A 27,603-nucleotide genomic window follows, 5' to 3' on the forward strand; every position below is an offset into this window, starting at 1 on the left:
GGCATGAACAACACAAAGCAGAGCTTCCAAAGCGTAAGAAGACAGACAGCTTTAATTTTATCATCTCTTCCCAGATATATTTCGATATTTAAGGCACAAACCAAAACCTTGAAGACATGAACTACTGAACTTCTACCCATATCAACATCACTACTGCCCTGTGACAGCAGCCGCCCTACTGAAAAAAGCAACGTGGAACACAACTTTCTTTGAAACATACAGCCAAGTAATGAAAATAGAACTCAACAAAATCTCTAATAAAGAGTCTTAGTTGGACACAAAAAGGCAAGGTTTAAGTATAAAAGCACCTCTGCTTACAATACATATAAAACTGGCACATGATATTTGTACAAAATAAAGCCTTTAACCATACAGCTGTGATTGTCGCTCCACAAAAACACTCATATTATTTCAGACAAATAAGACAAGCTGAAAAATAACTTCTCATTCTTGGATTTTAGAGGGTAACAAAGAACCCTAAGCAGATGGTACACAAGCTTGATATTTTTTGTGTGTGTTTTTGGGTTTCTTCTTTGCTTTTTTTAAATCTAGCTTTAAGAAAGACAGCTCATAACATAGTTACTTTTGGGGAAAAAAAAAAAAAAAGATGCTTTTAAGCAAAACCATGTAAATAGCAGCTGCCTTCCCCTCCTTCCCCCCCTATTTTTTGGTTAAATGAAAGCTCCGTGTTCCATTTAGTCATTTCCACCACACAACTTGAGTAGGATTTTCCGGTAGTCTCCTGAAGTATCCCCCTGGAAATAAAGCCAGAAAAGTTGAAGGTTAGCTTTCTGCTTTTCTGAGGGTGTGGAGGTTGCAAAGGGAAGGAAGAAAGAAAATGAAGTTGAAGCGTCTTAAATGACAAGCAAATAACTAACAGGGCTTTTTTCAGTCAGGCCTGAAAGAAAGCAGGTGTTCACTTGCTATTAAAAACAACAGCAATGAAACAGTGAAATATGCTCTTTCCATTATGGAGTGGAAAAGATCAACAAGGCAATATAGCTCTTTAGGTAACTGAATTTGGTATACGGGTGCAAAGTCACCTGTCGGTCAACAGGTAAGAAACTCCAGAAATAGCAATACAGATTGCTGAAGTCCTTTTCCCTGGACTCAGCATGGATATTTTCCCAAGGTGCAGCAAGGGAAAGTTTACTTTTCGTTATGTCTGACTTAAGATTTCTTGATATCAGGGCATCACTTCAATCTCCCACCTCAGTCAAATAACATCTCTTTGATTTGGGGGCAACAGAAACCACAATTAATGTACATGCAAAAGTGCTGAATAGTATTGATGAACAGCAGCAAACAGGAGGGGAACAGCTGTCTATGAGGGTGCACAGCGATAGGACAAGGGGGAACGGTTTTAAACTGAGACAGGGGAGACTTAGGTTGTATCTTAGGAGGAAGTTTTTCACCCAGAGGGTTGTGACGCTCTGGAACAGGTTGCCCAAGGAGGCTGTGGATGCCCCATCCCTGCAGGCATTCAAGGCCAGGCTGGATGTGGCTCTGGGCAGCCTGGGCTGCTGGTTGGTGACCCTGCACATAGCAGGGGGTTGGAACCAGATGAGCATTGTGGTCCTTTTCAACCCAGGCCATCCTATGATCACCACTCAGCTAGCTCTGATAGGTTAATCTTGCCTGGTGCTTTTACAACTAAAAAGCATTCACTGAGAGCTGCTCATGAACTAGACTTGGTTGATGAGGCCTTCCACCCCTGTCCATAGGACTGTTTCAGCTAGTGTATTTATCCCTGAAAGCCTTTATCTAGATAAAAATCTATAGTGACAAAGAGATGCCCTACACAAAGTACAAACTGCAAAATATAAAGCATTTTTTTGTTTATGCATGTGCTGAAAGAACTGCTGTGTATTTACAAACAATGGCAGATGAAGGAGTTAACTTTTCAAGTCTGTTTTTAACTGTACTTTTACAGAACAGGCGGGGTTTACACCGTATGTCCACACTTAGTGAAACACACAAGTTCTGCCGAGTAAATGGGAACGATATGTTCCTATTCGTGAAATGTAAACTATCATGTAGTACTGTATGAAGTGCCATCTTTGTCGGAGAGTAACTGACTTGTAAAAGAGCTTCTGCTAGTTGAACCTTGGTGGCTTGTAGCCACAAAGACTCTGTAGTTGCTGGCAGAATAGAATAGACTTTCTGGTGTACACAATATCCTTCACTATCTTTGCAGGTTTCCTCTTGAGCACCACTAGCTGCATTTCCATGCTAAAAACCAGAGGAACATAGAGGGACTTAACAGATTCAGCACCTTCATTATGCAGTGAATGAAGCTAAAGTTCCTATAGGCATCCTTTGGCAAATGAACTGGGGAAACTGCAGCTCTAAGACTTACAGTGATATCTGCATAGAGGGATTTGCCATACATCCGCTTGTATTCTGCACGTATGTCCAGGAGGTCAACCTCACTGCGTGACACCATGATTCGAATCAGAGTTCTGTCTTTTGTTCCTGCTCCCTGGAATAAACAGAACAACAACGTCGTACATTAATAACGTGTGGAAATTGTGGATGATACAGCATTAATCTAAAGAGATCCCCACCTCACAAAATGCCAGCGCTTTGCTAGCGAAACCCCACTGCCTTCAATAAGCTTAGTAGCAATTTAGCCTATGCACTAATACATTAAATGTACTGATAGTACGCTTATTTCAGTTAGCCCTCCTTACTTAAAATTATGAACAAATCTTAAGCACATCGGTTGTTTCATTAAGGAAAGAAATCCTCGTAATAAAACAAGAAATTTGTGGTATGGTTATATACATTTTGCCAAGCAGATCAAATGAGATAGGTTTTTCCAGCCTTCCATAATAGAAAAATCTTACATGTCTTCTATTCACTGAAAAAATACCTCCAGCTCATTAGTTACCTTTTAATTAGTATCATTAGTTCTTTCCAGAGTGGCTGAAGTACTCATTCCTATGAACAGTACAGTCATTTAAAAACACATGCTGAATTTACGCATCTTGCCACAGGCACCTACCTTCATAGCATTCCTCAGCCTCTCCGCAAAGAACGCCGGTGTGTTCTTGAGGCATTTAACTGCAAGAAGAAACAGTATTACTGAAGTCACACACTCCTTCCCAAACATAATCTCATGATTGTTTTTCAAGCTCAGTCCCATGCTTTAATTACCTAAAACATAGAGATGGTATGATGCAGTTTCCATCCCTTCAGTTAATCAGTGAAACAATTTTGTACCTTTTACCTCTAACAACAAGACTGTTGCTTCTGAAAAGGAAGTAGGGTACCGAGAGGCAATAGGAGGCTTGAAGAACGGAGTTAAGTGCTATTAATTCTTCCTAAATTTAAGAAATGCTAGGTCATACATCTAGAAGGCACGGCAAATTCAAGACACACTTTTAAGTTGGGATGAATTGCTCTAAGATACAAAGCCATCTCTAACAGGAACTGCACCCTTTATTCAAAGCCAGTCATGCATTTATTTAGCCATGAATTTCACACGGACTCTTGAAAAATCCTTGAAGTGCTTATTAACAGACAACCAATTTTTATGTTTCATGAGCAGAGTTCATTAGGACTCTTAAAGAACAAAATCCAAATCAAATGACTTTTATATTAATTTGTTCATCACTCATTAAAACTACAATCTCTATGCTGGTCCTACGTTGGGTTAACCACCATGCAATCTGTGGCATATTGTAAGGACAGCAAACCATAACTGGCTTGTATATGACCGCAAAAAGTATCAGAGCAAGACAGAACCAAAGGAATAAACCTAAATACACATTTCACAACAAGATACATCCTATATAGGAAAAAAGTACTTTTCTGAACAACAAGATGTAGATGAGAGAGAACAGTTTAACACACACAGTTGTCAGGTATGTACAACATCTCAGGAAGAAATGACAGATGAAATGCACGTTTCTTGACTGTCGTTAACACAATCACACACTAAGATGTTTGAAGATGTCAGGGTAAATTACCAGTTGTACAATCCAGAAAGCTTTAAAAAAAGCAAAATTGAACATTTTCAATTAGAAAACCCTTGTGTTTTTTCTTTTTGTTTGTTTTTTGTGGAAAACAAGATTAAAAGAACAAATGATGCTAGAAACACATACACATGTATATATACAATCTCTATATACACACACATACACAGACCCCTAAACAAAACCCAAGTTTATTCAGTGGATATTAATGCAAATTTATCCTCTAAAGGTTATTGATTTATTTGAAAGTTACAGTCCCAATGCTCAACTTTCATCCACATAAAGATCTGCCATGTGACTGCAAAGCTCCATGAGGTCAAACTTATAAACTCCTATAGTTACGTTTCTTTACTGAGCTAAATTTGTTCTGCAAACAAACAATACTTGAGGTTTGGCTTGCTAACATGAATACTTGTTGAGGTGAAAGATTCGGAATGCTGGAAAAGCGTCTGCTAATGTCCCACTACAACAGAGCTAGGCTCAGCCTGGGTCATAAAAAAGACCTGCACCGTTAAAAAAGGGGCAACTTTATCAAGTAGAGTATTGACTACATAATGGCCATATAATTCAGACATGCATAAGACAAGTGCAAGATTGAAGTCCCACAAAGACTTTGTTTTGCAAAATTATGTTAGAAACTTCCATGAGAAAAATGCAGAGCTTCACTGCAGTTGAGCCAAATGTTTTCTCCTATCTTACTCCCCCAGTGATAAATGTCCCTATTTATTTTAGCAGGAATAGAAGAAGCCATGTTTTGTTGCTGTAGTTGGTTTGGTTTTCATTTTCTCCTAGGTACGCCCCTTTCCTTGTCACTACTATAATTTAGAACAGCAAAGAAGCACAGCTAGATACCACAATAAGTTCAAAATATTACATGGAAATAGAAACAGAGATGTAAAGAAGTAACTTCACTTAAGAGACAAAGACAAAACTAAAGAGAAAGAGCCGTGTGACTCTGTTTAGAATAAACCACCCTAAATAAAACTGCTGCACAAGGACTCAAGGCCTGTCATAGCTCTCAGTGGAAAGGATCAAGGGTAAACCTGAGGTACAACTTCGCCTTTCCAAAGTACCAGAAACACTTCTGAACAAAAATCTGAAGGAAATAGGGAAAAAAATAACCTCTGGAATCAAATTTAAGTTCTCCCTCTAATAAGAATTAGTTAGCGGTTTACAATTTCAATGCCTTTCACTTTATTTCCAAAGCTGTCCCAAGTATTCTATTCTCACTCTCACAGTGGTGGGTAGAACATATAATCACTTCTTAAAACCAAGCCAAGTTAATAACTCTCTCCATTTTAGCATTCAAAGTTTAGCATGCAAGATTTAAATCAAGCAGCTTGCCTGAAGCAAAAGCCTCATCGGCCATTCTGAGGTGAATTAAGAGGCCTGCATTACACAGATAGCACATACCTACTGCCAGCATGCCTTTCTCCAGGTCTCCAGACATTTCACGACAGATGCTTTTCTCTATGTCCCGGTTACACATCCTCTGGTACTCACTGAAAACTGTCAACAGTAAAGAAAGGATTCAGGAGTCAGTCTCACAAAGAGATGGCACTGGTGCATGATGTGTATTGCTTTATTTTGAAAGCACTTCTCAACTTGGTAATGCAGACTCACAGGAGTCCTGAAATTTCAAAGATGATTTGAACCATTCTGTTCCATTTAAATATTACCATGCTCCTCCCAGCTTGTCGAGTTCTGTGCTTATTTTTGAAGGGCTACAGCAAGAAAACACTGTAAGGGGAATGCCAAATTAAACAAATTCTCATTTCCCACTCCTTTATCAGAGAGAAATGTGAACAAATATGACCTCTACCAACTCTGACACTTGCGAGAGATTATCATAATGTACAGCTCTTGCATTCCCTTTTCTTCAACAGAATTCACTTGGCTTTCCCCTGAGTTATCATCACTCCCATTTTACCCATGTCAGAATACAAGCAGAGGGCAGTGTTGGACATGCTTATCATTACAAACAACAGAGTCAGTGCAACGTTTATGAGGAGGTCTGGGTACCATTACCTGCTCTGAGGTGGGCCCTGCTTCTCGCACACAGAATGGCATTGAATTTGGATTCATCAGTTCCTAGACGGTTCTCACCAGCTGCATACAGCTCCTGAACTCAGAGCAGAACACACATATTGTAAATTAGAAACGCCATCAGGACAAAAATATGAGTTACAAATCCATTTCCTTACAGCCTCTCTTTCCTTCACAGCCATTCCTTGGTTTAAGTACCGCTGGAAAACAGGAGCCAGCAATAAACAGCAACTAATCCCCAAACTGGTGCTTAATACACACCAGCTCCGAATTACCAAAAGGAAAACAAAAAGAACACTTAGAAAGTAGCAGAAAACTCTTCTTCCTACAAAGACTTGAGCCTAGCTTGATTTCTATACCTCTAGGCATGCTTTGAGACATTCATATCTCTTCTGAAAAAGCATGCTGAAAGCTAACTGCATTACTGTTTGTATGACAGTATAGCAATGAAATGATCCATGGCTTTGTGTCTACTGTGTGGTGAAACAGAACACACAGAAAGTGACAGGTTCAAGAGTTATCAGCTTCAACTGCCCTACTTGATGCAAAAAGTCCGAGCTCCTTACATAACTAACAGGAGCACAATTCCACCAACTGAAAAAGCAATAGAATTTAAAATCAAAGCAAACCCAACCAAGCAAACAAAGTAAGAGGGGCTTCATTCCCTAGAGCCTCCTCTCAGAAATGGAGCCACAAGGCTCTAATGCAGTTGTTACACCCCCTCCTAACCCTTCCACCTACTGAAACAGAAAAAATTACTACAGGAAAACACACACAACATCCAAGACTAAGTCAAAGTGATCACACAGTCACATGTCAATGTACTCAACGTGCAAATAACAAAGAATTTCATACTGACCTGTACGTCTTTTTGGACAAGAGACATGTCAACATTTGTACTTTCATCTCTGTTTCCCTGAAAGAATTTGAAGAGGCAGAAGTTTTGCTGGTGGGTTTTTTCTTAATAAAAAAACAACAACAGACATAACACACACACAAACACTCAAGTCCCCATAAGCTCTGTATTAAAGTACCTGACTAAGTGAAACTAAAAGCCTCTGAAAGTGTCCAGATGTGTCACTTTTTATTGCTTCCTCCAGAGTCTTCTTAAATTCTGTAAGGGAGACACAACCATGAATAATCATACAGCTCTGCCCATTCTCCAAGTTGATGACGTCAGTGATTAATGAGAAAACGATTAACAAATCTAACCTGCTTTATAGACCCTGTTGAGCTCCTGAATATGCTCGTTACTTCGAGAAGCTAAGATTTCAATGAGACAGTTTTCATCCGTGCCGACTCCCTAAAAAAACAAATCAAACAGAAAACCCCACAACAGCAAACTAAGAGAAAACTCTTCTAGAACCTAATATGAAATAACAAAGAAAAATACATATATGGAGAGAATAAATACAACAGCACACTGATACAGGAAAACCCAAAGCATGTCGTTTGAATGTTGCATGCAAATTCTTCCCAAAAAACAAAACAAAGTGAACCTTGCTCCAAATCATAACTGAATTGGTTTTTAGAGCTATTTCTGAGCACTCTGTGTACAAGCACTGGAAATTCTGAGTGGAGTTGTGCTGCCAGCTCCACACCTAACAGCAAAAACCAAGACACAAAGGTGCCCCATGCAGTAGCTGATTGAAAAGAGTATTACCATAGTGGCTTGCTAAAGACTGTGCAATAAATGAACTGCAAAGTCTAGCAGAACTTTGCATCTGACATCTTATTAATTTTTAATAAATGCTTGTTACAACACAAACCTATTAAATGCTCTTCACCTTTAAAAAGCTTAGTAAAATTGAGAATTGTTATTTTCATATCATAAAACACCAAGAAATGGAGTAAAGAGGGGGGTGAATATCTGAATGGAAAGAACATCAGCTCAAATATTCCCTCCTGTGTTATGAAGTTGTTTATCCCACACAAACCTTTACAGCTTCCTTGATTTCATAAGCATCAAACATGACGGGTGTCTTCATCATTGCTAAGATGGTCTTCTCAAAGTTACCCGATAGCTCAGACTTGAGATCCTTGATCAAATCCTAAAGAGCATTAAATAAAAAGAGTTCATGAATATAAACAAATTCTGGACTTAAAATTCATTATGCTTAAGCATCAATAATTTGTCTCCAAAGTTACTCCACTTAACAACATTTAACACAGCAAAAACTTACATACATTTATATAATGAAGGTCAAATTAAATAGACAGTACAGAAGAGGAGGGCCACAGTAACTACCTAAGAGAGAAAATGTAACTCACCTGAAATACAGCACTGAAATCAAGAGTAAGCAAAAAAGACCTCAGACTTATGAATCATCCTCCCCATAAGCAACCTCTCCTCTTTTTTTCCCCAAACACTAAATCTTCTGATTTTCAATTAAGTCATGCAGTCGATACAACAGAGGGAAGGGATGCCATCCAAAGAGACCTGGACACACTTAACCTAAGTTCAGCAAGGCCAAGTGCAAGATATGTCCACAGATTGGGAGATTTCATTGAGAGCAGCCCTGCAGAGAAGGACTTGGGAATCCTGATGGACAAAAAGCTGGATATGAGCCAGCAGTGTGCACTTACAACCTGGAATGCCACATGTGTTCTTGGCCACATCAAAAGAGGAGCAGCCAGCAGGGAGAAGGAGGTGACTGTCCCCCCTCTGCTCTGCCCTTGTGAAGCCCCATCTGCAGTACTGCATCCAGGCCTGAGGCCCCCAGTACAGGAAAGACATGCAGCCGTTGGACAGGTCCAGCACCAGACTGGATGGGGCCCTGGGCAATCTGCTCTAGCACCTGATTTAGTGGTTGACAACCCTGCCTGCCGCACAGAGCCGAGGGTTGGAATTACGTGATCTCTAAGGTCCCTTCCAACTCATGCCATACTACCTAGGCCCTTATTCTTCTTACTTGTCTCATGATGTATTTACCTTTCCATAAGCTGTTTTGAAGGAGAGCATGATCTGCTGTCGCTGCTTGTTTGAACGACTTCCAAGACAATCTATAATAGCCTGCTCATCGGTTCCTGTACGTGCACACAAACACCACAGAGTGAGCAGGCATGTCACATGAGGATTAAGCTTTTGGTTTCCGCGAGTCTCTACTTCTGCCAAGCCCAACACACATGCTTCTAACTCACCTGTCGTATCCAAAATACCACCCCACATAAACCAGCAAATACCAAGTTCACCATGTTGTTTTCATCTACATTCACTTTCAATAATAAGAACACACAAGCCAGCTTACTCAGTAAGTATGTTAACGATGGTGAAAGGCAGTATTGAATCAAAGCTGCAGTTCTGCTTAAATTACATAGCAAATTCACAGACTGCTCACCAAATCCCTTCATGGCCTTCCTCAAGACTTCTGCATCCTTCAGAGGGTCAAATCCTGCTGCATCAGTGATTGTGCCTCTGTTTCCATACTAAATCAAAGTTGAGCTGTATATTAGTATTTATCAGTACAAGACTGCATTTTGCTACTTAAAATGATAAAAGCATTTTTCCTTTTGTTAAAAAAAATCAAGGCAGTCAACAAAACCTAAACTGTTTGTTTCTATATCTGTACTATGATAAAATGCAAAATCATTTAGAGTCTGATTAACCTGTGCATGTAACTACAGATAGCTTAAGCTAGAAAAAACAAAATAAATGAAATTTGAGTTTATGTCCTCTATTTCTTCTTTGATAATGCAGTACAATAGCATGTATTTGAACTCACAGATGCCTATATTGATTCTATCTCCTGCTTTGGTCAAACTTCTTGTGACTTCCTTTTCATTTTTAGACACACAAAGAAAACACAGAACAGATGCAGTCACACTGTAAAACAAAAGCTCTTACTGCTCCAGGAGAGACTGTAGGCCCTGTAGGTCCTGGATAAGAGGGCATAGATGGATTCACAGCCGGGCCTGGTGGATAACTTGGCATGGGCTGCTGCCCCGGGTAAGGTGCTGGTGGTTGTCCTGGTAATCCCATAGGCTGCTGACCAGGAGGCAGGGTGGGCTGGCCCAGTGCAGGGCCACCTGGGTATCCTGGTACATTTCCTCCAGACGGAGGATACCCCCCATAAGAGGGCTGCTGTCCTGATGGAGGCTGTCCAAAGCCACCTGGAGGTACTGGTGGGTAACCCCCAGGTGCTGAAGGATATATGCCTTGTGGTACATTTGACCCTCCAAATGTCCCTGCCATATTGGACGCCTGCAACGACAGCCAACAAAGCAAGAGAGGAAGTTTACACATACCTGAAATACAACTGCATTATTAACACAATGAGTTCACCTTCCCACACCCCCAAACTAGTGCTGTATCTCCAAGGAACTTTGCAACAATCAGATTATAACAGCAAGGATGCTAGAAAAATTCACTGGAATCAGCTGGCTTTGCTTTACTTGACTTTAACTGTAAGTTGCCCTACATTAAGAAGCAAAACCAATAGCTACACACCTACCCTAACAACAGCATCCAGCTTCACATTCCATTCACTCAAGAAAGTACCAACAGATAGACACCTCTGATTCTTCAAGACGTACACTAGTTAGTCCCACAGACCCACTTCTCTGCATGGCCGCGTTATGTTACTATAGCATTATTCACATACAAATTTTTACTGCAAACAACCCCTGGGTTGTTTGTTTGAGAATACAAACAAAGAAACACAACTCACTTATACCCTAAGCAAAAAAAGGTCACATTGGCAATGCCTGTGTTTCCTGCAGTCAGTGTAAAGGGTTTCTACTGACATTAGCAGAGCTGATCCTATGCTTTCTTCAGAGACGAGTCACTTGCCTCAACTGCAGACCCTGGCTCCTTTTTCAACTGGCCAAAAAGCAGGTGATAAGCAAAACCTGAGCTGTGTTTGACAATATGAATACATTAACAACGGACAGTCAGCATTAAGCACACGTGTCCCCACTCCTCTGCACGGCAAAGTCTTGTTTTACACACTCAGCTTCTGAAGTTAGGCTCTTAATACAAATTACATCAACAGATTCTGCCTTTCTAACGTAAGGGGTAGCTTGTGGTAACCATTTACTTCAACAGATGATACTGAACGCTCAGCGTTTAAACAAAGGTGAAAAACAAACCTGCTGTAAACTATTTGTCTACAGTACCAGATCCACAACTTTGCACTTAAAGAAGTCACAGTAAGAAACACCAAATGAAAGCAGACTCACCATTCCAGCCATGTAGCTTGGGTTGAACTGATTGGCATAGCCAGCCACATTTTCTAGACCAATTGGAGGTGGATTTGAAGGTGGATTTGAAGGTGGATAGGCAGCACCACCCCAAGGACTGCCACCTGAAATCAAACACAGCTGCACTGAGACAAGACACTACAACTTTTAAAGCTTGTTTGTCAGCCAAGATAAAACATCACCACAAAAAACACCAGACTGAACTTAGCAAGAAACCACTGGAAGCCTCAGCGTCCAGAAAACCCTGCAGACTCACGCTTCATTTATTCCACCCTTTCACTTGTGAGGACCATCGGTCACTTAAGAGATACTTCACCTGACTGACTCACCTGGGGGTGCTGGTGGATATCCACCTGCTGGGGGATAGCCCGGGTAACTCATTGCAAAGACCTGAAAAGCAGATGCGAGACAGTCATTTTCTGCAGCACTTTGCTAATTACACCACATGAAATCAATAGGCAGTATGTTTGCAGAAGCCAGGCAATACAATTTGGATAACGACCAGACAAGTTGCAAGGGCTTTTTTGGGGGAAGCACTTCCCACTTCTTTATTTGGACCAGTAAATATATTCAGATATTTAACCAGCTATACCGTCTCTCTTCAGACTATTTCTCTTACTCATTTCAGTTAATAAATACTCCTCATTTTGTCTATTACGTTGTTAAGGATGCATCACTCTAAAACATGTTACCGTGCCATTAAATTATCCCCAAGTTTGCAACCTATGCAGAACAGTTTTGTTAACCAGAAGTAGAAAAAGCAGTTGACAAACAAACCACATCATCAAATGACTAAGTTTATGAGCTGCGTAGGTGGTGACCGAAACGGAAACGTATGCAGAAGCACAAGGTCAGAGTAAGAAGCTGAAAGGACACAACAGTGTCAGCATTGTCATAGAGGGCGTACCAAAAGGAGATCACTGAAACAAAGCGGATCTCTAGAGGTTGACAGTGCTTCTAAGTACCATGTCATCAGTGTCCAAAATACAAGTGGACTGCTAACAACTGCCAATGCTTGGCTCTGTATTGGTCAGTGCACGGTGAGTAATGGCACTGTGCATCATTTGCTTTGTATACGCCTTTATAGTTATTAGCCCCTTCCTTTGGGAGAGCATTTTGATCAAGTGAGAAGATTTCTCCTTCTCTTTCCCACTCGATCTGTATCTCAAGTATCTCCCACCACACTGAGTAAATCAATTAAGCCTGCCTTTGATAACAGACCATGATACCTCCCACACAAGCGTACGATCAGTAATTAAATTTGCTACAGAATTGGACATTAAAGCACTTTTGCTCCTTGGGGGCAGTTGTCAGAACTGCCATCGTCCCAGTAAAAGCCAGCAATGTGTCCAGACGCTGAATTAAGGCTGTCCTGAAATCCAATCTCACGAGCATGGTGTTTCTACACTCAAAAGAACAGGGGGGGAATTGTGATGAACAAAGCTCATGTGCAGAGGCAAAGACAGGAAGGTCCCTCACCAGTTACCGTCATGGGCAAACCAGACTGAGCAAAGGGAGTTAAATCACTTATTGCCTATATCTAGCAGATGAAAGAAGTAAGAAACTAAAAAGCAACCTAAACCCACCTTCTACCTATTCGGTCTCTTCTACATTGTGCCCCCAGCTAGTGCAGGGGGTTGGGGCTGCAGTCAGTCCCTAATGCTCTGTCTCCACTGCTTCTCCATGGTCACTCTGCTCCTCCTCCACATGGGGTCCCTTCCCTAAGCTGATCCCACATGAGCACCAGTGCCCCCAGGCCAGGGCTTTTTATCCTCTTTTTGCTATTAATTTACTTGGTGTAATAAAACCTGACCTATTCACAGACTACACCAGGCTGAGACTCTGCTGCCTTTTCCCCCCAGCAGCTCCTGAATGAAGCAGAAGAGGCAGATGCCTCTTTTCTGACACACATAACCACTCAAACAGCACAAAAGACAAAGAAGGAAAAGAATCCAAAACAGTTAAAGGTTTCCTACTTCAACACCTAGTGCAATGCACTTCCACTGCTTATAAGGTGATGTAACTCTTGCTATAATGAAGAGAAATACCCCCCTACTTCATGGGTAATCATGGGGGATTGTTTGCCTGTCATGTATAAACGCAATAATAATAACAAGATGCTTTTCAAGACACCTTAAGATACAAATTTAAACACAGAAAGGCTTTTTTTTTGTGGTGAAAGGCAGGCAGAATAGGAGCTGTTAGTCCTAGAAGTGTTGCCTGCATGCTTTTAATCCTATGTGGAACGTTCCCTTCTGAAAAAAGAACAAATAATAATGAAAAGAGTCTTTTAGCAATTAAGACTGAGGCTGACAACTAATGGCAAACTTCATTAGCAGCCCGAAAGAAAAATGTTCCTATATATATAAAAAGGTTCCACTTGCTTCTTTTGAATGCTGTACTTGTCCAAGCCTTTTCACATGGAATTTCTTCCACATTGGTTCGATTCCAGGCAAACCAGATCCACAAACACACCAACTCCTCATGCTCAGAAACCTCCACCGTCGCCACTTCATCAGGCCTTGTTGGCCATTCCTCTCTGAGCAAACCATTCGATTCCCCAACCACTCCCACAAGCTCATCTCTTCCTAAGCCCAACACCCCAACTTTTACTCTGCTACATCTTCATCGAAACAGAAGGGGGACACTTAATTGCTGACGACAGAGAAGAGGATTCAGGAGTCCACCACCCTGTTACATAAATACTGCATGGGAGGATACAGGAACACCGAGGTCTGTGTTTGCTCAGCCATGAAAGCAGCAGCACATGAGAAGGAAAAAAAAAAACACCAGCACAAAAAGCAAACAGAAACAGGGAGTGCCTTGAATTAAATACAGAACAGACACTGTTAAGGTCCTCTCCTCGCCTTCAGTGCTCACCCTTGAGGTAACACCTAAAAACATGACATGAAGACCCTGCGGTTTGTTCAGTCCAGCATTCAGCCTCCAACAATACCATGTTCCAATAACCTGAAGGCAACAGTCATGAAAATATCACGGCCTTTGTTGTTTCAAAGCAGTCTGTTTAATTATGACTGCTTTCCAGGGAACACTGAACAAAGTGCACTCCTTGGCCTTTTCCATCTCTTCAGGGTGGATTAGTAGGATGCGGTAACAAACGGCTGCCTAAAGCTATCTATTACACAACTCCTCTCTGCAGAAAGCAGAGCCTGCTCCAAGACTGCTGACTGCACCATAAGAGATCAGAACAGCATTCACCTCCTTACGGTATGCTGCAGATTTTCATCATAGGTCAGCAGGCCATTCTCTACTGCGTTTGTGTAAGACAAGGACAAGCCACAGTCAGCATCATATCAGCTACCTGCTATTGTACCAGCCTAAGCAAGATTTATTTTTGACTTGCTTAGCCCAATGCAGCACAGAAGTTGCTCTTTCCTACAGCAGGTATAATACCCTACACCCTGTGAAACTAAGAGCCCTGCAATGGGGTTTTCTTTAAAGTCTTTACATGACTCCTGGACTGGCTTTTCTGTCAATCCTAAGCTGTTAAAATAAGTTAACAGCATCATATCTGTTCCCTTTCCAACAAGATTTGATGTAGCTGAGTTCACATCAACCAAAACTCAGGAAAAAGGAAACAAAATAGATAAATCAGAAACGTATCACTGACAAACACGCTCAAGACAACAAGGCCCATAGAAAGCAACAAAGCTGTATGAGCTCTTGAGATCCAGGTACAGCAATGACAGTCTGGGGCCATCGGCTTCATTCTGGCCTCCTTCTCTGTCTTGAAACCTTCTTCCTTCTGCAGTACTTTTCTCCCAATGCTCTCTCTGCAAGCCTTACCATGCAGTGAGTACAAACATGTACAAAATGAAGACTGAGATTCCTCTACAGAGTCATAATCTCCCATACAAAATCACTTGCTGCAAAAACAGCCATGCTATAAATGGCCCAAATTATGCTCCCAGCTGACTAATGCCTCAAGGATTTCTATCAATCTATTTTCGGTTCTACCATAAAAGACACATTTTTTTTTTGCATCTTCGGTGAAAAGTAAACAGTAATTAATCCCCTTCACAAAGCACCCTCTGTGGGGAATCCTACAGAACTCAAGTGACAGTGTAGCACTCAGTACGCCCACAGCAGCTACCAGAAAAGCACCCAGCTGCTCATCTCCTGCCACCCATCTGCAACCAGCTGCTGTGCTGGGACAGACCCTGCTACAGCAGCCTGCTGCACTGTGCCCTTCAGTCTTCCAGAGCAACAGGAACTGAAGTTATCCAGCTAACAGAGAACTGAGTATTTTCAAACCATGACTCAAAGCAAACAGAAGGAGTTAATGCGGACTACAGGTGCCCCGTTTATAGAACATAACCCATCTCCCGAGTGTAAAGTTGCAGTAAAAAGGAATACTGGCACTGTCTTCCTCAGGCAACTTCAGCATCTGAGTCCAAGGAACTTGACAGAGCAAAGTTAGATCTCCAGCGTCCTTTTTTAATCATAACATATGCCCGTACCTTTAGGAATGTGAATTAGAGGCCTAACTTAATCGCAGCAAAGATTCTCAGAAGCTGGGAGCCAAAAGCCTGCAGAGGTCCACCTCTCCCAGTGTCCAAACAAATACCAACCAACAGCTACAAGGAAAGTACCCAGGCCAGAGCTCTCTCCCACCAAAAGCTGAGACAAAGCCTGAACAGAGGGACTGGACAGTGACATTCTCCAAGCATGCTCAAGAGAGTACGCTGTGCAGTGGAGGAACAAGGCTTCCTTTTACAGCCAATGCACAAAGACCAGGAAGCAACGCCTGGACAGGCCTTCAGTCTGCTTCCTGGTTCTTAGAAAGGATGCTGGTAATGATTAGACAGCACAGAGACACCGCTCTGTGCCATGGCCAGCCACATAGCACACATTACTAGGTTTTCACTCTTGAAAATGGACTGAAAAGGTGTTGTGTTCCTATGATGAGCACCGGCCCAGACTCACATCTGGGACAGCTGAGCAGTGCAGACTCAGCCTCACACACACCAGCTGATAGGCATGTGCAGGACGGGCTGCCTGCTTAGCACAAGCACATCAAAGTGACTTCTGGAACCACCTCAGCACATCTCCACTCTGACCCACTCCATATTTACCCCAAACTCCTATCTAGATCTACCTTCCTAGCCAGATCTTGTAGCGAACTGATAAAATCTAGAGCAAACTGCAAGCAACAACAGAACAGGTACAATGAAAATATTTGGTTAACTTATCTACCACCTGCAGGAGGAACTGCCTTATGTTCTCACTGCTCAGGGAACTGCCGGAGGGAAATTCACATCTACAATGCCTGCAAAGGCACAGTAACACCTGTGCTGCTCAGCATGAGGACAAAACATTCCCACCCTGACAGCCCCCAGCTGCCTTTGAGCACTGTGGGGTCATGAAGTTCACACCTTCATCCCATCTAAATACAGACCCTTGACCACAAATATATGTCACTTTGGATCTACTCAAAGCCCTGCTATTCCTGTTGCCATCACTGAAGCATCCACTCTTCCATCTTACTTTTCACTCCCTTCCCTACCCTTGTCACGTTGCTCCAGCTCTGATCGACGCAGCTTTACCTGCTAAAGGTCTAGCAAGCATTACCTCCTGTAGGCCTTGAAGCAGACCAGCTGCTCAGCTTGCCTTTTTTTATAGTGCATATCACATATTTTGAGCTTTCTAACATTACAGTCTCCAAAAGATATATATTTTCAGGTACCACACCGACTAAACTGGCAATACAGCACTACATGGTATCTTCCTTTAGTGTGGGCACGTTTCTGCTCTGTCTCACAGACCATTAAATTGTAACAGGAGCTGAACAGATTCCGTTCTAAGACGCTCTAAGAAGGGCCAGAAGAAGGGAAGTACGCCACAAGCAGCTTGCAGGAAGCTGGCTATAAAAAGAAGAAACAGATAAAGGAAGGAAAAACTAAAGCACACAAGGGCAGTTCTCACAGAAGTACCCCCTTCGCTTCTGTCTCACAACAAAACCAGCGGCTCAGAACGCACCAAGGACACGGGTCGAGCACACAAGTACGAACGCGAGAGCCAAACCAGCGCTCTCCTGCGGAAGCGGCCCGGCCGTCCTCCAGGCAGCAGCAGCCGCTGGCCGCCCCCTGCGCGCCGCCAGCCCCCTGCCCCGACCCCGTCTCTTGGGGACGTCCCCCCCTTACTCCCCCCGGCCCACAGCCGCTCCTACCGCGTTCCGCAGCCGCCCCGGTCGCGCTGTAAGGCGGTGACAGAGCACAGCGGGAGGCGGAACCGTGACAGCCCCGCCCGCACGGCCCGCAGCCGGCCTGCGGGACCTGCGTCAGGGGAGGGCGAGCCGGGCTGGGCTCCGAGGCCGGGTGGGGCTCTTCAAGTTACAGCCCGTGGCTGCTCCTGAGGTGCGAGGGGGAAGGGGGTACAGCCAAAGCTCTGCTAGCACGTCTTGCAGCCGTGTTCCTTTCAGGAAGACTGGCATGCGGCGTTTACGGCGTGAAACGTTCCCTTGGGGAACAGCAGCAGCTCCTGACTCAATAACAAGGTTGTGAGTTCCAGCATAACCAAAAGCTTCTTTCCACTCTGGAAAGTCTGCTTCATAGAAACCGCACGGCTCCACCCGGCACGCACGTCAGCCCCGGGCGGCCCGTGGGACGGAGAAGGCCGCCCAACCGAGCTCGGGAGGCTGCGCTGCCCTTGTTGGGCACGTCTGATTTAAAAGCAGAAGCTGACTGCTTCGGAGAGGAATTACTCTTGTGCTTCAGGCAGTCAGCACGGCTGTCTCGGCACCCACAGCGCACTGTAACAACAGGCTACCCTGCTTAAGAGAATCAGTGTTCACTCACCTCAGAAAATGGTGAAAAACAGCTTGAAATTTGACTGGCTATTCCAATATACCTTTCACCCACACACTGACTGAAAACTGGAAACAGCACAGGCTTTACAGACCGGTTTAAACCTTCTAAGATCCCTTCCTATTACCGGCCCTTCACCTGCTTTTGGAAAGCATCATAGAACAGAACAGGGTCACAGAACCGCTCAGGCTGGAAAAGACCTTGAAGATAATCAAGTCCCACCACAACCCAGCCATACAGCCCTAACTATCATGCATACTGCTGCTTCCTGGCCCACCTCCGATGGTACCTCGACCATCTCTTCTATTACACGGCAGACTTCAACTGCTGTGCTTTTTACCTGAGAACATCTGCAAAAGAACCCTACCAAAGCACTGTATTACCCAGCTGTGTGAGAAATGCCACCAAACACATACCCAGGGAGGTGGGAGAAGGAATAACAAACCAACAGAAGTCTTGTCATATGTAAATACACGTTTCCTTCAGTAAAATTCTATGAGAGGTTCTGAGACTGAAGACTTCCCACATAGAGCTTTCGTAGCACAAGGGGTAGCAGAGAAACCCTTGAATACAAATGATTTTAGTTTTGTTTTCCTACATGCATGCTTTAAAGATGAATCACTCACATGGAAGCGTTTAGAGAAACAAAACAAGGTCAAAAGGAAAAAAAGCCAACCAAAAGGCCTAACTTTTTGCAATTACTTTGTTTTTTGCTGAGATACTCATCAAAATAACATTGTTAGTTATGCAACTGCAGCAGGGCATAAACTCTTGCTGGGATTTTTATATACAAGGGTCTCAGAACCTCCTCTCATCTCCTATGAGATTCCCTCATATGCATGTCTTAAACAAGTCCATCTCATTTAGAACTCATCCTGATGGACACCTTCAAACTACTTAAAGCGTGAGGCCTGGTTTTATGCATGGGAACTGCAGTCAAAGCATTTCCACAGCAAGGCATCTCTCTTGGGCTGTAAGACCTGGCTGTGCTTGTGTTAAAATTGATAGATTGCAATGCTCCGTGGATTTCAAGTCGCTTCTATGAATCCCTCTATTTATCCTGCTTCTGTGGCTCTAAGTTCCACACCTTTGATGCTATGTAAGCAGAAAACTGAGCAGCTTATGGAATATTTTTTACTGACAAGGAAACCGTTGTGCAGAAACCTCCCTAGCTGCCATTTCCAGACAGGGAATGAGGCATTAGCTTAGCGTGTTTCATTCCTGGAAACTTTTCCACAGGAACGATAACCTCAGTTTAGGCTCTTTGGGAACCTTGGCTGGATCACATCCCTCCTCCTGCCAAATCCGTAATGGGCAGCAAATGTTCTTGTCAACAAAAAGATACCGTAGTGCATGTCATATCCAGAGAAAGTTGCAAAACACCATCTTTAAAGGAAGATTTTCTGCAAAACCAGATGGTTATAATTACATGACACACATTAGAGCTATTTGGGATATTGGAAGCCATTTCTATGTTTGTAAAGGGCATAGAAGCACTAACAGATCATCCTCTTGTATTGCATGCACACAGTGAGATCTAGTTCCAGTAATTTATTCCTGTAATCCCTCAGCCCGCTATTTCTTCCTTGAAATTCTGCTTTGCCCCTCATACACGATAGACTCAAACAAGTGATGAAGTTATAACATGAATTCCTACCAGGAGCCTCTAGATTTCTGACCTGGACTCTCCTTATGTCTGACCGGACTCTGCACTGCCAGCGACGACCCTCTGTGCTCTGCCAGTAAGCCAGTTCCTGACCCATCTCACTGCCCACTCATCTATCCCACACATCCCCATCTTTGTTATAAGGATGTCACAGGAGACTAAATGCCTTAGTGAAATCAAGGTAGACTACAACCACCCCGCTCTCCCCCCATCCACCCAGCTAGTGACATCTTCATAAAAGGCCACCAGGTTGGTCAAGCGGGACCTCCCCTTGGTGAGCCCATGCTGAGTACTCCTGATAACCTCCTTTCCTCCCAATTGTCTGGAGATGGCACCCAGCACAAGCTGTTCCATCACCTTTTCAGGGACAGAGGTGAGGCTGACTGGCCTATTTCCTGCATGCCCTTCATTTTCCAATTGTTTCTAACAAAACTCAATTCCAACCTCATACTGTTTCAAGTGCATTTGTGCCATACCAGCACACAAATCAGGATGGAGTGATGCAAACTGCTATGTTAGCTGCTCTACAGTACCCTCACCCCTAGTTCCACAGATGCAACCTTCATCTGTATTCCCATTTTACAGCAACGTATTTCCATCACCAAAATAATTCATTGTATTTCAGCCAACATGAGGAACAGTTGTATCACAGTATATAACAGTATATCAGCATCAGCACCCTTTAATGACTTACTGTTGTCCCTGGCCTGAAATACCAGTGATTTAATATGTAGCGTGACTTAATGTATGGTGAGGAACTCAACAACACAGCCACTGAGAAACTGAAACAGAATTTGCAAGGGACTGTATAGACTCCACGTTAGCAAAGGGCACCTACCGTAGATTTACGTAGGTCTTCAGCATGCAGGGTTGTTACTGAAACCATTTCCTTGCACACACTTTTCATTTCCCCAAAGAGAATCATGCTCTCGACTTCTACCTACATTAATTTAAGCTAGGATGAAAGCTCATTCTGTTCACACCACCCTAGCATGCACACCCCACCTATACCTGCACAGCTTAAGCTCACAGTAAAGTGAAAACAGCAATACATTAGCTGGCATATTTAAGCACTTCTGAATGTAATTCAACTGGGAGCCTGTGAAACTCATCCAAACAGGTTCTAGATCAGCCATTTATCCCGTACTGCTGGCTGTGGCAGGTTACATTAACACACTGTACTCTTGATCATGATAAACGACTTCCCAGCCCCACAGAGTTTCTGAGTGGAACTTCATACGACACGAAAACAGATGCCCACCTTCTTTTTTCCATAGTCTACAGGAAAGGAAAATGAAGCAACTCAAGCCATCTGACACTCAGTAACATCATAGAGAGTTACCAAATCAGGACCAATAGTTGAGCATGCGCTTCCTCCTTTAGGAAATGAAGGGTTCTCTGGTAAACCTAAAGGAAGCTGAAGAAACTCACCCAACTGATATGCAGCATCTCAGCAGCACATTTCAGAAGATGGCCTTTGCACCCTCAATTGAAGGATATTTCCCTGACAGTAGAATTGATGTTAAGTCAAACAAGAGTAAAGTCAGATTTTCCAGCACTCCCTGTAATCCATTGCGGTCTTCATAAGGCAAAGGATTCATACTACGCTGTCAGAGGTTAGCTGCAATGGTTGTAACAGCTGTGCTTCCCTATAGGCTGTATTAGGCTGCTGCTTGTAGCTATTTACTGATCATTCAATTAATTTAAATTAAAAAAGGTCCTTATATTTAACCTACAGGAATAACGTTGATGCTTCCTGAAGTCACACAAGTGACAATTATCCACTTAACTGACCCTCATTTTCACACTGCTCAAGAAATGATTTAGGAAACATATCTTGACTCATATATCCCCTTGCCTCCTACTCTTGCATGCTATGTTTACAGCAATACGTCCCTGATTTCCTGTTCCTCATTTCCTTCGCTTGAAGACGAATTTAAAGCTATCTCACTCGAAGCTCTATTTAGCTTGGATTCTCGCTCTGACACCTCACAGCTCCTCCTGTCAGGTCACTCATCCACAGCCTTTCACATGTACTTGACGTTGTGCTGACTGCTCAGTTCCATGTGAGACACTGAGACTCAAATACTCGAGGGGACAGGAAAGATGCTTGTTTTTGAATGTACAGACAAAATATATCCTGCCGCCTTTTTAACCTACTGCACCAACCTCCATCAGCACTGCGCGGGATTCCTAAAGCCTAATGGGGAACCTGAGTCAAATTAGCCCAACAGAAGAGAATTGTGACAGCTTATTTTCTTCTGTTCATAAAAGCATGGTGGTGTCTCCCTGCATTTAAGACTGCGTCTCTTTCGTGGCTCCTTTCCCATACATGACAGGCAGAAACACACTTATTAATGGAAGTTTGGAATGAACCAATAGGTGTAGCAGCATCATAAAACAAATTAAGAGCCTGTATTAATTGCCGTTTAGAAGCTTAACAAGAACACAATGCAGAAGCTTCTTTCCTCTATGTATTAAATAGCTTTGGGATGGCTTACCTTCACCACTAAATAAGGCAGGAAAGGCATTTTAAACATATTAAAAGCATGTAAGAACATACTAAGGAGTGGACTGAGAACACTATGTCTACACGGTCTTCTTTTCTATGCAGCATTAAAGTAAGGGCTTGAGAAATTTATAACAAGGACTTCAAGCCTAAGACAGCAGGGTACAGCAGGTATAGGTTCCATCAATTTTGCTTGCTAGTCCGTATTATGACAATTAACCCTTAACTGATCACATCTACTAAACTGAGACTTGTTCCTTAGAGCTATAAACAAGGATAAAATATGCTGCAGTTGAAATGGGAAACTCAGTAGGTAGCAGATGAACGTCTCAGTCACATTACCAGGATTTCAACTGCTTCACAAACATCCAAAACTATCCACTAGCCTTGCAGACAGATCTTTCAGACCTGTAACTGGCTATCACGTATTAAAATGCCTTCTGTATCCTAAGCATTGTGAAAAAGAGCATCTATTCCATCTTCAGAAGGCACAGGATGACACAAAGGAAGAAGTGAGAGTAAGAATCATGACCAATAATGTTTAGACAACACCCCGCTCACCACACGCTTCTCTCTCGCTCCCTGCTCTCATCCTAGATAAACACATGAACACACACTCAGCTGCCTGTTTCTGAGCATGTAGTGCCATCTGTGTTCTCAAGATACTCTCACATCCCCTGCATGCAAACAACTGCTGTGCCCATCCTACAAGCTGAACACGTTTTAATGCATTCTTTATTGCAGAGGCCCTCAAATAACAAATACAAAAGTTTTTTTTCCTAAACCAACAGCCAATTAGGACTATTTTACTTTATGGCTTGCTAGTACGAGAACCTTTCAATAGCCTTGACTGTCACAAAGCATTAGGCAGCCTCCCTCTTGACACTAAGACTTGTAAAGAGGCATCCGAACAGACACCAACTAAAGCACTTGGCATTTTTAAACCAGCTGCTGTGTGTTTCCTTTCCTGTAAACTCCACCATCACTAGCCATGAAGAAACGCAGGAACCATACAGAGACTCGAAGGAGGCTCTCTGTAGAGCATCAGCCCGTAACTGAACGGTAGGTTGCAAAGTTACATTGATGTCACCTCTTAATCTTTTCAAGATGGTAGGTGCGTTCAGTCCAGCCCACACAACATTACCTGATCTTCCTTCCTTCACCTTAATAATTATTATTCCCATTAAAACTCACTCCTTAGGCTTGTTCACCAGGATCAGACTAATAGGCACGCAGTCACCCATTCCCCACTTCATATAAACGTTACTAACACACATGAGCACAGACTTCATTTTCATGCTTGAAAGATTTAGGTTTACTTACAAAATAGCTTTTAAATTTACAAGTAGAAATCAGATCTCATTATGAATGCGATGTCACGTTAGCATATGTTCATCATGGCCATGCAAATCACATTCGTAGCCGAAGCAGCCATCAGATAACCTGATCACAATTCTCTTCTGTTGGGCTAATTTGACTCAGGTTTCCCATTAGGTTTTAGGAATCCCGCGCAGTGCTGATGGAGGTTGGTGCAGTAGGTTAAAAAGGCGGCAGGATATATTTTGTCTACGCTTGAGCCAGTCCGAACAAGCAGAAAGTCCACCGCCATCTTTGTCAGAGTCAGTCCGGTGTCAAAGGAAGTCAGCGTAGCAGTGCAGAGGGCCAAGCATGTAGTGGAAGGGTTGGTCAGGACTGCACACTACAGCCAGAAATTACCCGATGACTGGGGAGCTGTTGGAGTCGATGCCTGCATTGTTTCTTCTGACAGAGGAGGCAGAGACAGCAGTAGCTGGCACCCACGGCCAGACCAGATAGAACAGGAATCCACTGGGTTCCAGTTCCTGTGGAAATACAAGCATATCCTTGGCCCCACGTGATGAGATCTGTGGGACCCTCCTCCCATTTATCAGATGCCCAAAAGCAAACCTTCAGGACTTACCGCCAAAGATCCAATGCCGGGTTGAGAAATAATTCCATATGGGGGCAAGGCATTGTCAGTAGCAAGTTGGTTGAGAACTACCAATGCCTTCTGGGGTCTCCGACATCCCCCCCTCCTTTAGCTGTGCAGTCTGTGCTTTGATGGTTTGATGAGCCTGTTCAACTATTGCTAGCCCGGTGCTGTTGTGGGGCATGCCCACAGTGTGGCACACATCACAGAGTTGCAGGAAGTGCTGGAACATACAGGAACAGTAATTGGATCCGTCATCGTTCTTAATCATCTCAGGTGTGCCAAGGAGAGAAAAAGCCAATTGCAGGTGCTTGATGGACTGGCAAGCAGCAGGTAGGAGGTAGAGCCACCATTGCATGAGAGCAGGTATCAACCACTACATGGACGTGATGAAGACGACCAAATGGAGGGTAATTAGTGATGTCAGCTTGCCCGGTCTGGTTTGGTGAAAGGCCTCGAGGGTTAAACCCTAGTGAAGCTGCAGAGGAAACACAGGACCTGCCCAGGAAAATCCGTGTGCCCCAAATTGTTGAAGCGTATCACATCCAAGCAGGCTTACTGGGAGACCAGGCAGAAGATAAGGATGAGCAGAAGCTGTTCCTATCTCACCTTTTATCTCCACCTGAATAGAATTAACACACCTGGTCGCAAGCTGCCAACCCCAGAGATAGCCAATGGGCAAGTATCAGTAGGCCAATGTGGGGGCCAATCATGCTCACAGATAGCAGTTACATCAACACGCCACGCAGTTTACTTGGCAGCACTGCCCATTCCAACAAACATAGGTGATAATCTGAGGTTGACCATGAAGCTCCCATTCAGCAGCACCAATGGGAAGGTGTGCAAGTATAACTACTGGGGAATCCAACGTTATTGACTTGTTTTGTAGCCCACTGCGGCCGTACCTCCGCTCCCCACTGCCGTAAGTTTGGAGCCCCCGCTATCACCTGTTCACCCCTTCCGTGCTTTTCGGAGGCTCCTGGAAGAAAAGCGGGCGATAACGCAAGGTCTGAGGTCAGAAAGGTCCGTGTCTGCCCACGGCGCTACCAGAAACGCCCGCTGGGTGGCGCTCTTAGTCCGCATTCGCGCTCGCTGCTCCCCGACCCCGCTCCGCAATCTCGAGCGAGGTGTCCCGGGTTACCGCAGCTGGAACAATTACCTCTAAGCGCCGACCCCGGCGGGGAGGGGCAATCTCTCTTCATATGACCGACTCCACCGCACCTAAAACAGCGCAGGGCCGAGCTGCCCGCAGGTGTGATGAACCCTACAGCTTCCCGAAAGGCAGAGGCTACGGCCGCCGCCATCGGCTCCTGAGCCTTGATCTTCTCGGCACGCCTCCATCATTTGTGACAGAGCGGCACCAGCCGGCAGGGCTCTAATTGGCGCTTTACACAACGAATTCGCATTAGCCGCAGCCAAAACCTTCAGCACGGCTGACCTGACGGCGCTGCGGAGACCCGACGCATTCAACGCGTTACGCAGCCGATCCACGAACTGCACGTACGGCTCCTCCGGCCGCTGCTGCATCCCTGCGTAGGGGGGGCTGGGTTCGCTCAGTCTCGCCACCGCCGCCATCGCCCGCCTTGCGATGTACGCGGCTGGACGGAGAACCGCAGGGTCCCACCGAGCCTGAGCCCAGGGATCTGCGAAAGCTCCCGTCCCCCGCAGCTGATCGGAGCCCACCCCGTGAAGCGGATGGCCTGGAGGCAAAGCCCTGCCGTTCATTTCGCTTTCCAGCCCTAACGATTCCCATTCGTCTTCAAAATACACCATTTGGGCGGGCGATAGGACCGCCTCGGCCAGACAACGCCAATCGAAGGGGCTGGTGAGCTCCATCTGTATCACGTCCAATAGAGCTTGGCAGGCGGGACTCTCCAAGCCCGAAGTAGCCATGACCGACCTTAACTCCTTCACTAGCCGCCTATCTAAATGCTCCCAGGTGGGCCGGCCCTGGGGATGCTGCAGCACGGGGAGAACGAGCGGCCCTCCCCGCTCTGATGGGGGGAAGAGAAGGTCCCCTTGCAGAGCGCAGCTCTTAACGATCATACGCCAATGCTCCACCGGGTCTCTAGGGGGAGGTCCTGAACCGCGCTGCTGTTGCACAGCCTGAGCTAACGATCTCAAGCGATCCGAAAGCTGCCGCAATTCCTCCAGCAGCCCCTCTGGTCTATTATCACCAACCTCAGAACCCCCAGCGCTCTGAACGGCCCCGCGATCCCCCCCAACTCTGTGGGGCCAGCAGCCGCCGACGCCATACTCAGTCCGAAGGGACGGCTGCACTGCGCACAGCAGGAGCCAGCGGCTTGGCCGGGCCGACTGGAGGGAAACGGCGCCTCCTTCGCTAACGGGGAATCCGAGGCTTTCCTATGACCGCCGAGAGCCTGCACAGGCCTCCCCCGTTTCCCCCTCCCGCAGATTCCTGACACGAACGCTCTCTCCCCAGACCAAAACCCCACCTGCCTTCTCCCACCGCCACTCAGTCAGACTCCACAGTCGCAAATCACACTCACACTTATCACACTCATCACATCAGAGTCACCGCTTGGCATAGCCAGCAAATAACCCCATCACCCCACAGCCTCAACAGTCCGTGGGAGAGAGGCACAGCCATGGGTGCCATCAGGTCTTCTCTCAGCTTCCTGCTGCGTCACACTCCTTATATCTCACCCTAATTCCCACGCAGCCGCACACACCCACCATGCACCCAATACACGCGATAACTGCCCCCACACACCCAACAACCCCTCACCACATAATCCACAGGCCATAACTGAACTAACCCAGAGCACTCATCCTACTCAGAACGACATTCCATGCGCTCGTTAACCCTTACGCTGAAAGCTCAGATGTTGCCTCAGAACTCGACATCCCAGTCCAAGACCATAGCAGAGTTCCATACTGATAGAGCCTATCCTTGCTCTTAAATCTAAACACAGCTTCTCTTTTTCCTCATGCTTTCATTGCACTCATGCTGAAGGATATCTCCATAACGGCACGTCACTGCAGCTAAGACTGAACAGGCCAGAGAGCATAACAGAACAGCATGACTAAAGGCAACACAATAGCCAAAACACTATAAGAAGCAGCAGCTCAGACTGCAGACGCACCCACCAGTTGTGCAGATGGGCCACCTAAATCTTGAGTTAAATCAACAAACTAAGGAGAAGGAATAGCAGATTCTAAAACACCTAAGAATGAACCTAAATACAGCAGCCTTACAGAAATACAGGAAAAGAACTGCTTACCTTCAAAGGGCCCCAAACAAACAGAGATCACCAACAAAGCACACTCACCTCCCTCTGCCAACCCTTAAATGAGGGCTGGGAAGAGGTGGATCCTGGCTCTAATGGCTGCTCCTGAGCTCCCCTGGGTCAGCCCTGCCTTCCCACCAGCTGCTCCATCACTGCTTCAGGCCGTGACTCAGCATT

At 44.6% G+C, this 27,603-nt stretch overlaps 1 protein-coding gene across 6 annotated transcripts; it reads right to left on the reverse strand.

The window, feature by feature from the left end:
* Positions 1 to 34: 34 nt before the first annotated feature.
* On the reverse strand, positions 35 to 27,469 carry ANXA11 (annexin A11). 6 transcript variants are annotated; one of them, XM_072340208.1, is made up of 15 exons: positions 27,421 to 27,469; positions 11,555 to 11,615; positions 11,205 to 11,329; positions 9,871 to 10,227; positions 9,365 to 9,452; positions 8,959 to 9,053; positions 7,964 to 8,077; positions 7,239 to 7,329; positions 7,061 to 7,140; positions 6,886 to 6,942; positions 6,009 to 6,102; positions 5,394 to 5,489; positions 3,008 to 3,066; positions 2,360 to 2,482; positions 35 to 755 (listed from the first exon to the last, which is right to left on the reverse strand). In XM_072340208.1, exons 2-15 carry the CDS (start codon positions 11,604 to 11,606, stop codon positions 696 to 698), a joined length of 1,491 nt encoding a protein of 496 aa, XP_072196309.1. In that variant the 5' UTR covers positions 11,607 to 11,615; positions 27,421 to 27,469; the 3' UTR covers positions 35 to 695. The 6 variants fall into 6 exon arrangements, with proteins under 6 accessions (XP_072196309.1, XP_072196311.1, XP_072196310.1 ...); XM_072340210.1 differs by lacking the exon at positions 27,421 to 27,469 and adding an exon at positions 25,335 to 25,919; XM_072340209.1 differs by lacking the exon at positions 27,421 to 27,469 and adding an exon at positions 23,551 to 24,140.
* Positions 27,470 to 27,603: the final 134 nt, after the last annotated feature.

The sequence above is a fragment of the Excalfactoria chinensis genome, chromosome 6 (genome assembly GCF_039878825.1).
Source record: "Excalfactoria chinensis isolate bCotChi1 chromosome 6, bCotChi1.hap2, whole genome shotgun sequence".
Taxonomy (NCBI): domain Eukaryota; kingdom Metazoa; phylum Chordata; class Aves; order Galliformes; family Phasianidae; genus Excalfactoria; species Excalfactoria chinensis.

Coding starts and splice junctions, on each gene's coding strand:
- ANXA11 (XM_072340208.1), bottom strand. CDS start 11,606: ATGAGTTACCCGGGCTATCCCCCAGCAGGTGGATATCCACCAGCACCC. Junction 11,330..11,554: donor ATATCCACCAGCACCCCCAG/GTGAGTCAGTCA, acceptor GTTTGATTTCAG/GTGGCAGTCCTTGGGGTGGT. Junction 756..2,359: donor CCCTCTATGCAGATATCACT/GTAAGTCTTAGA, acceptor CTTTATTTCCAG/GGGGATACTTCAGGAGACTA.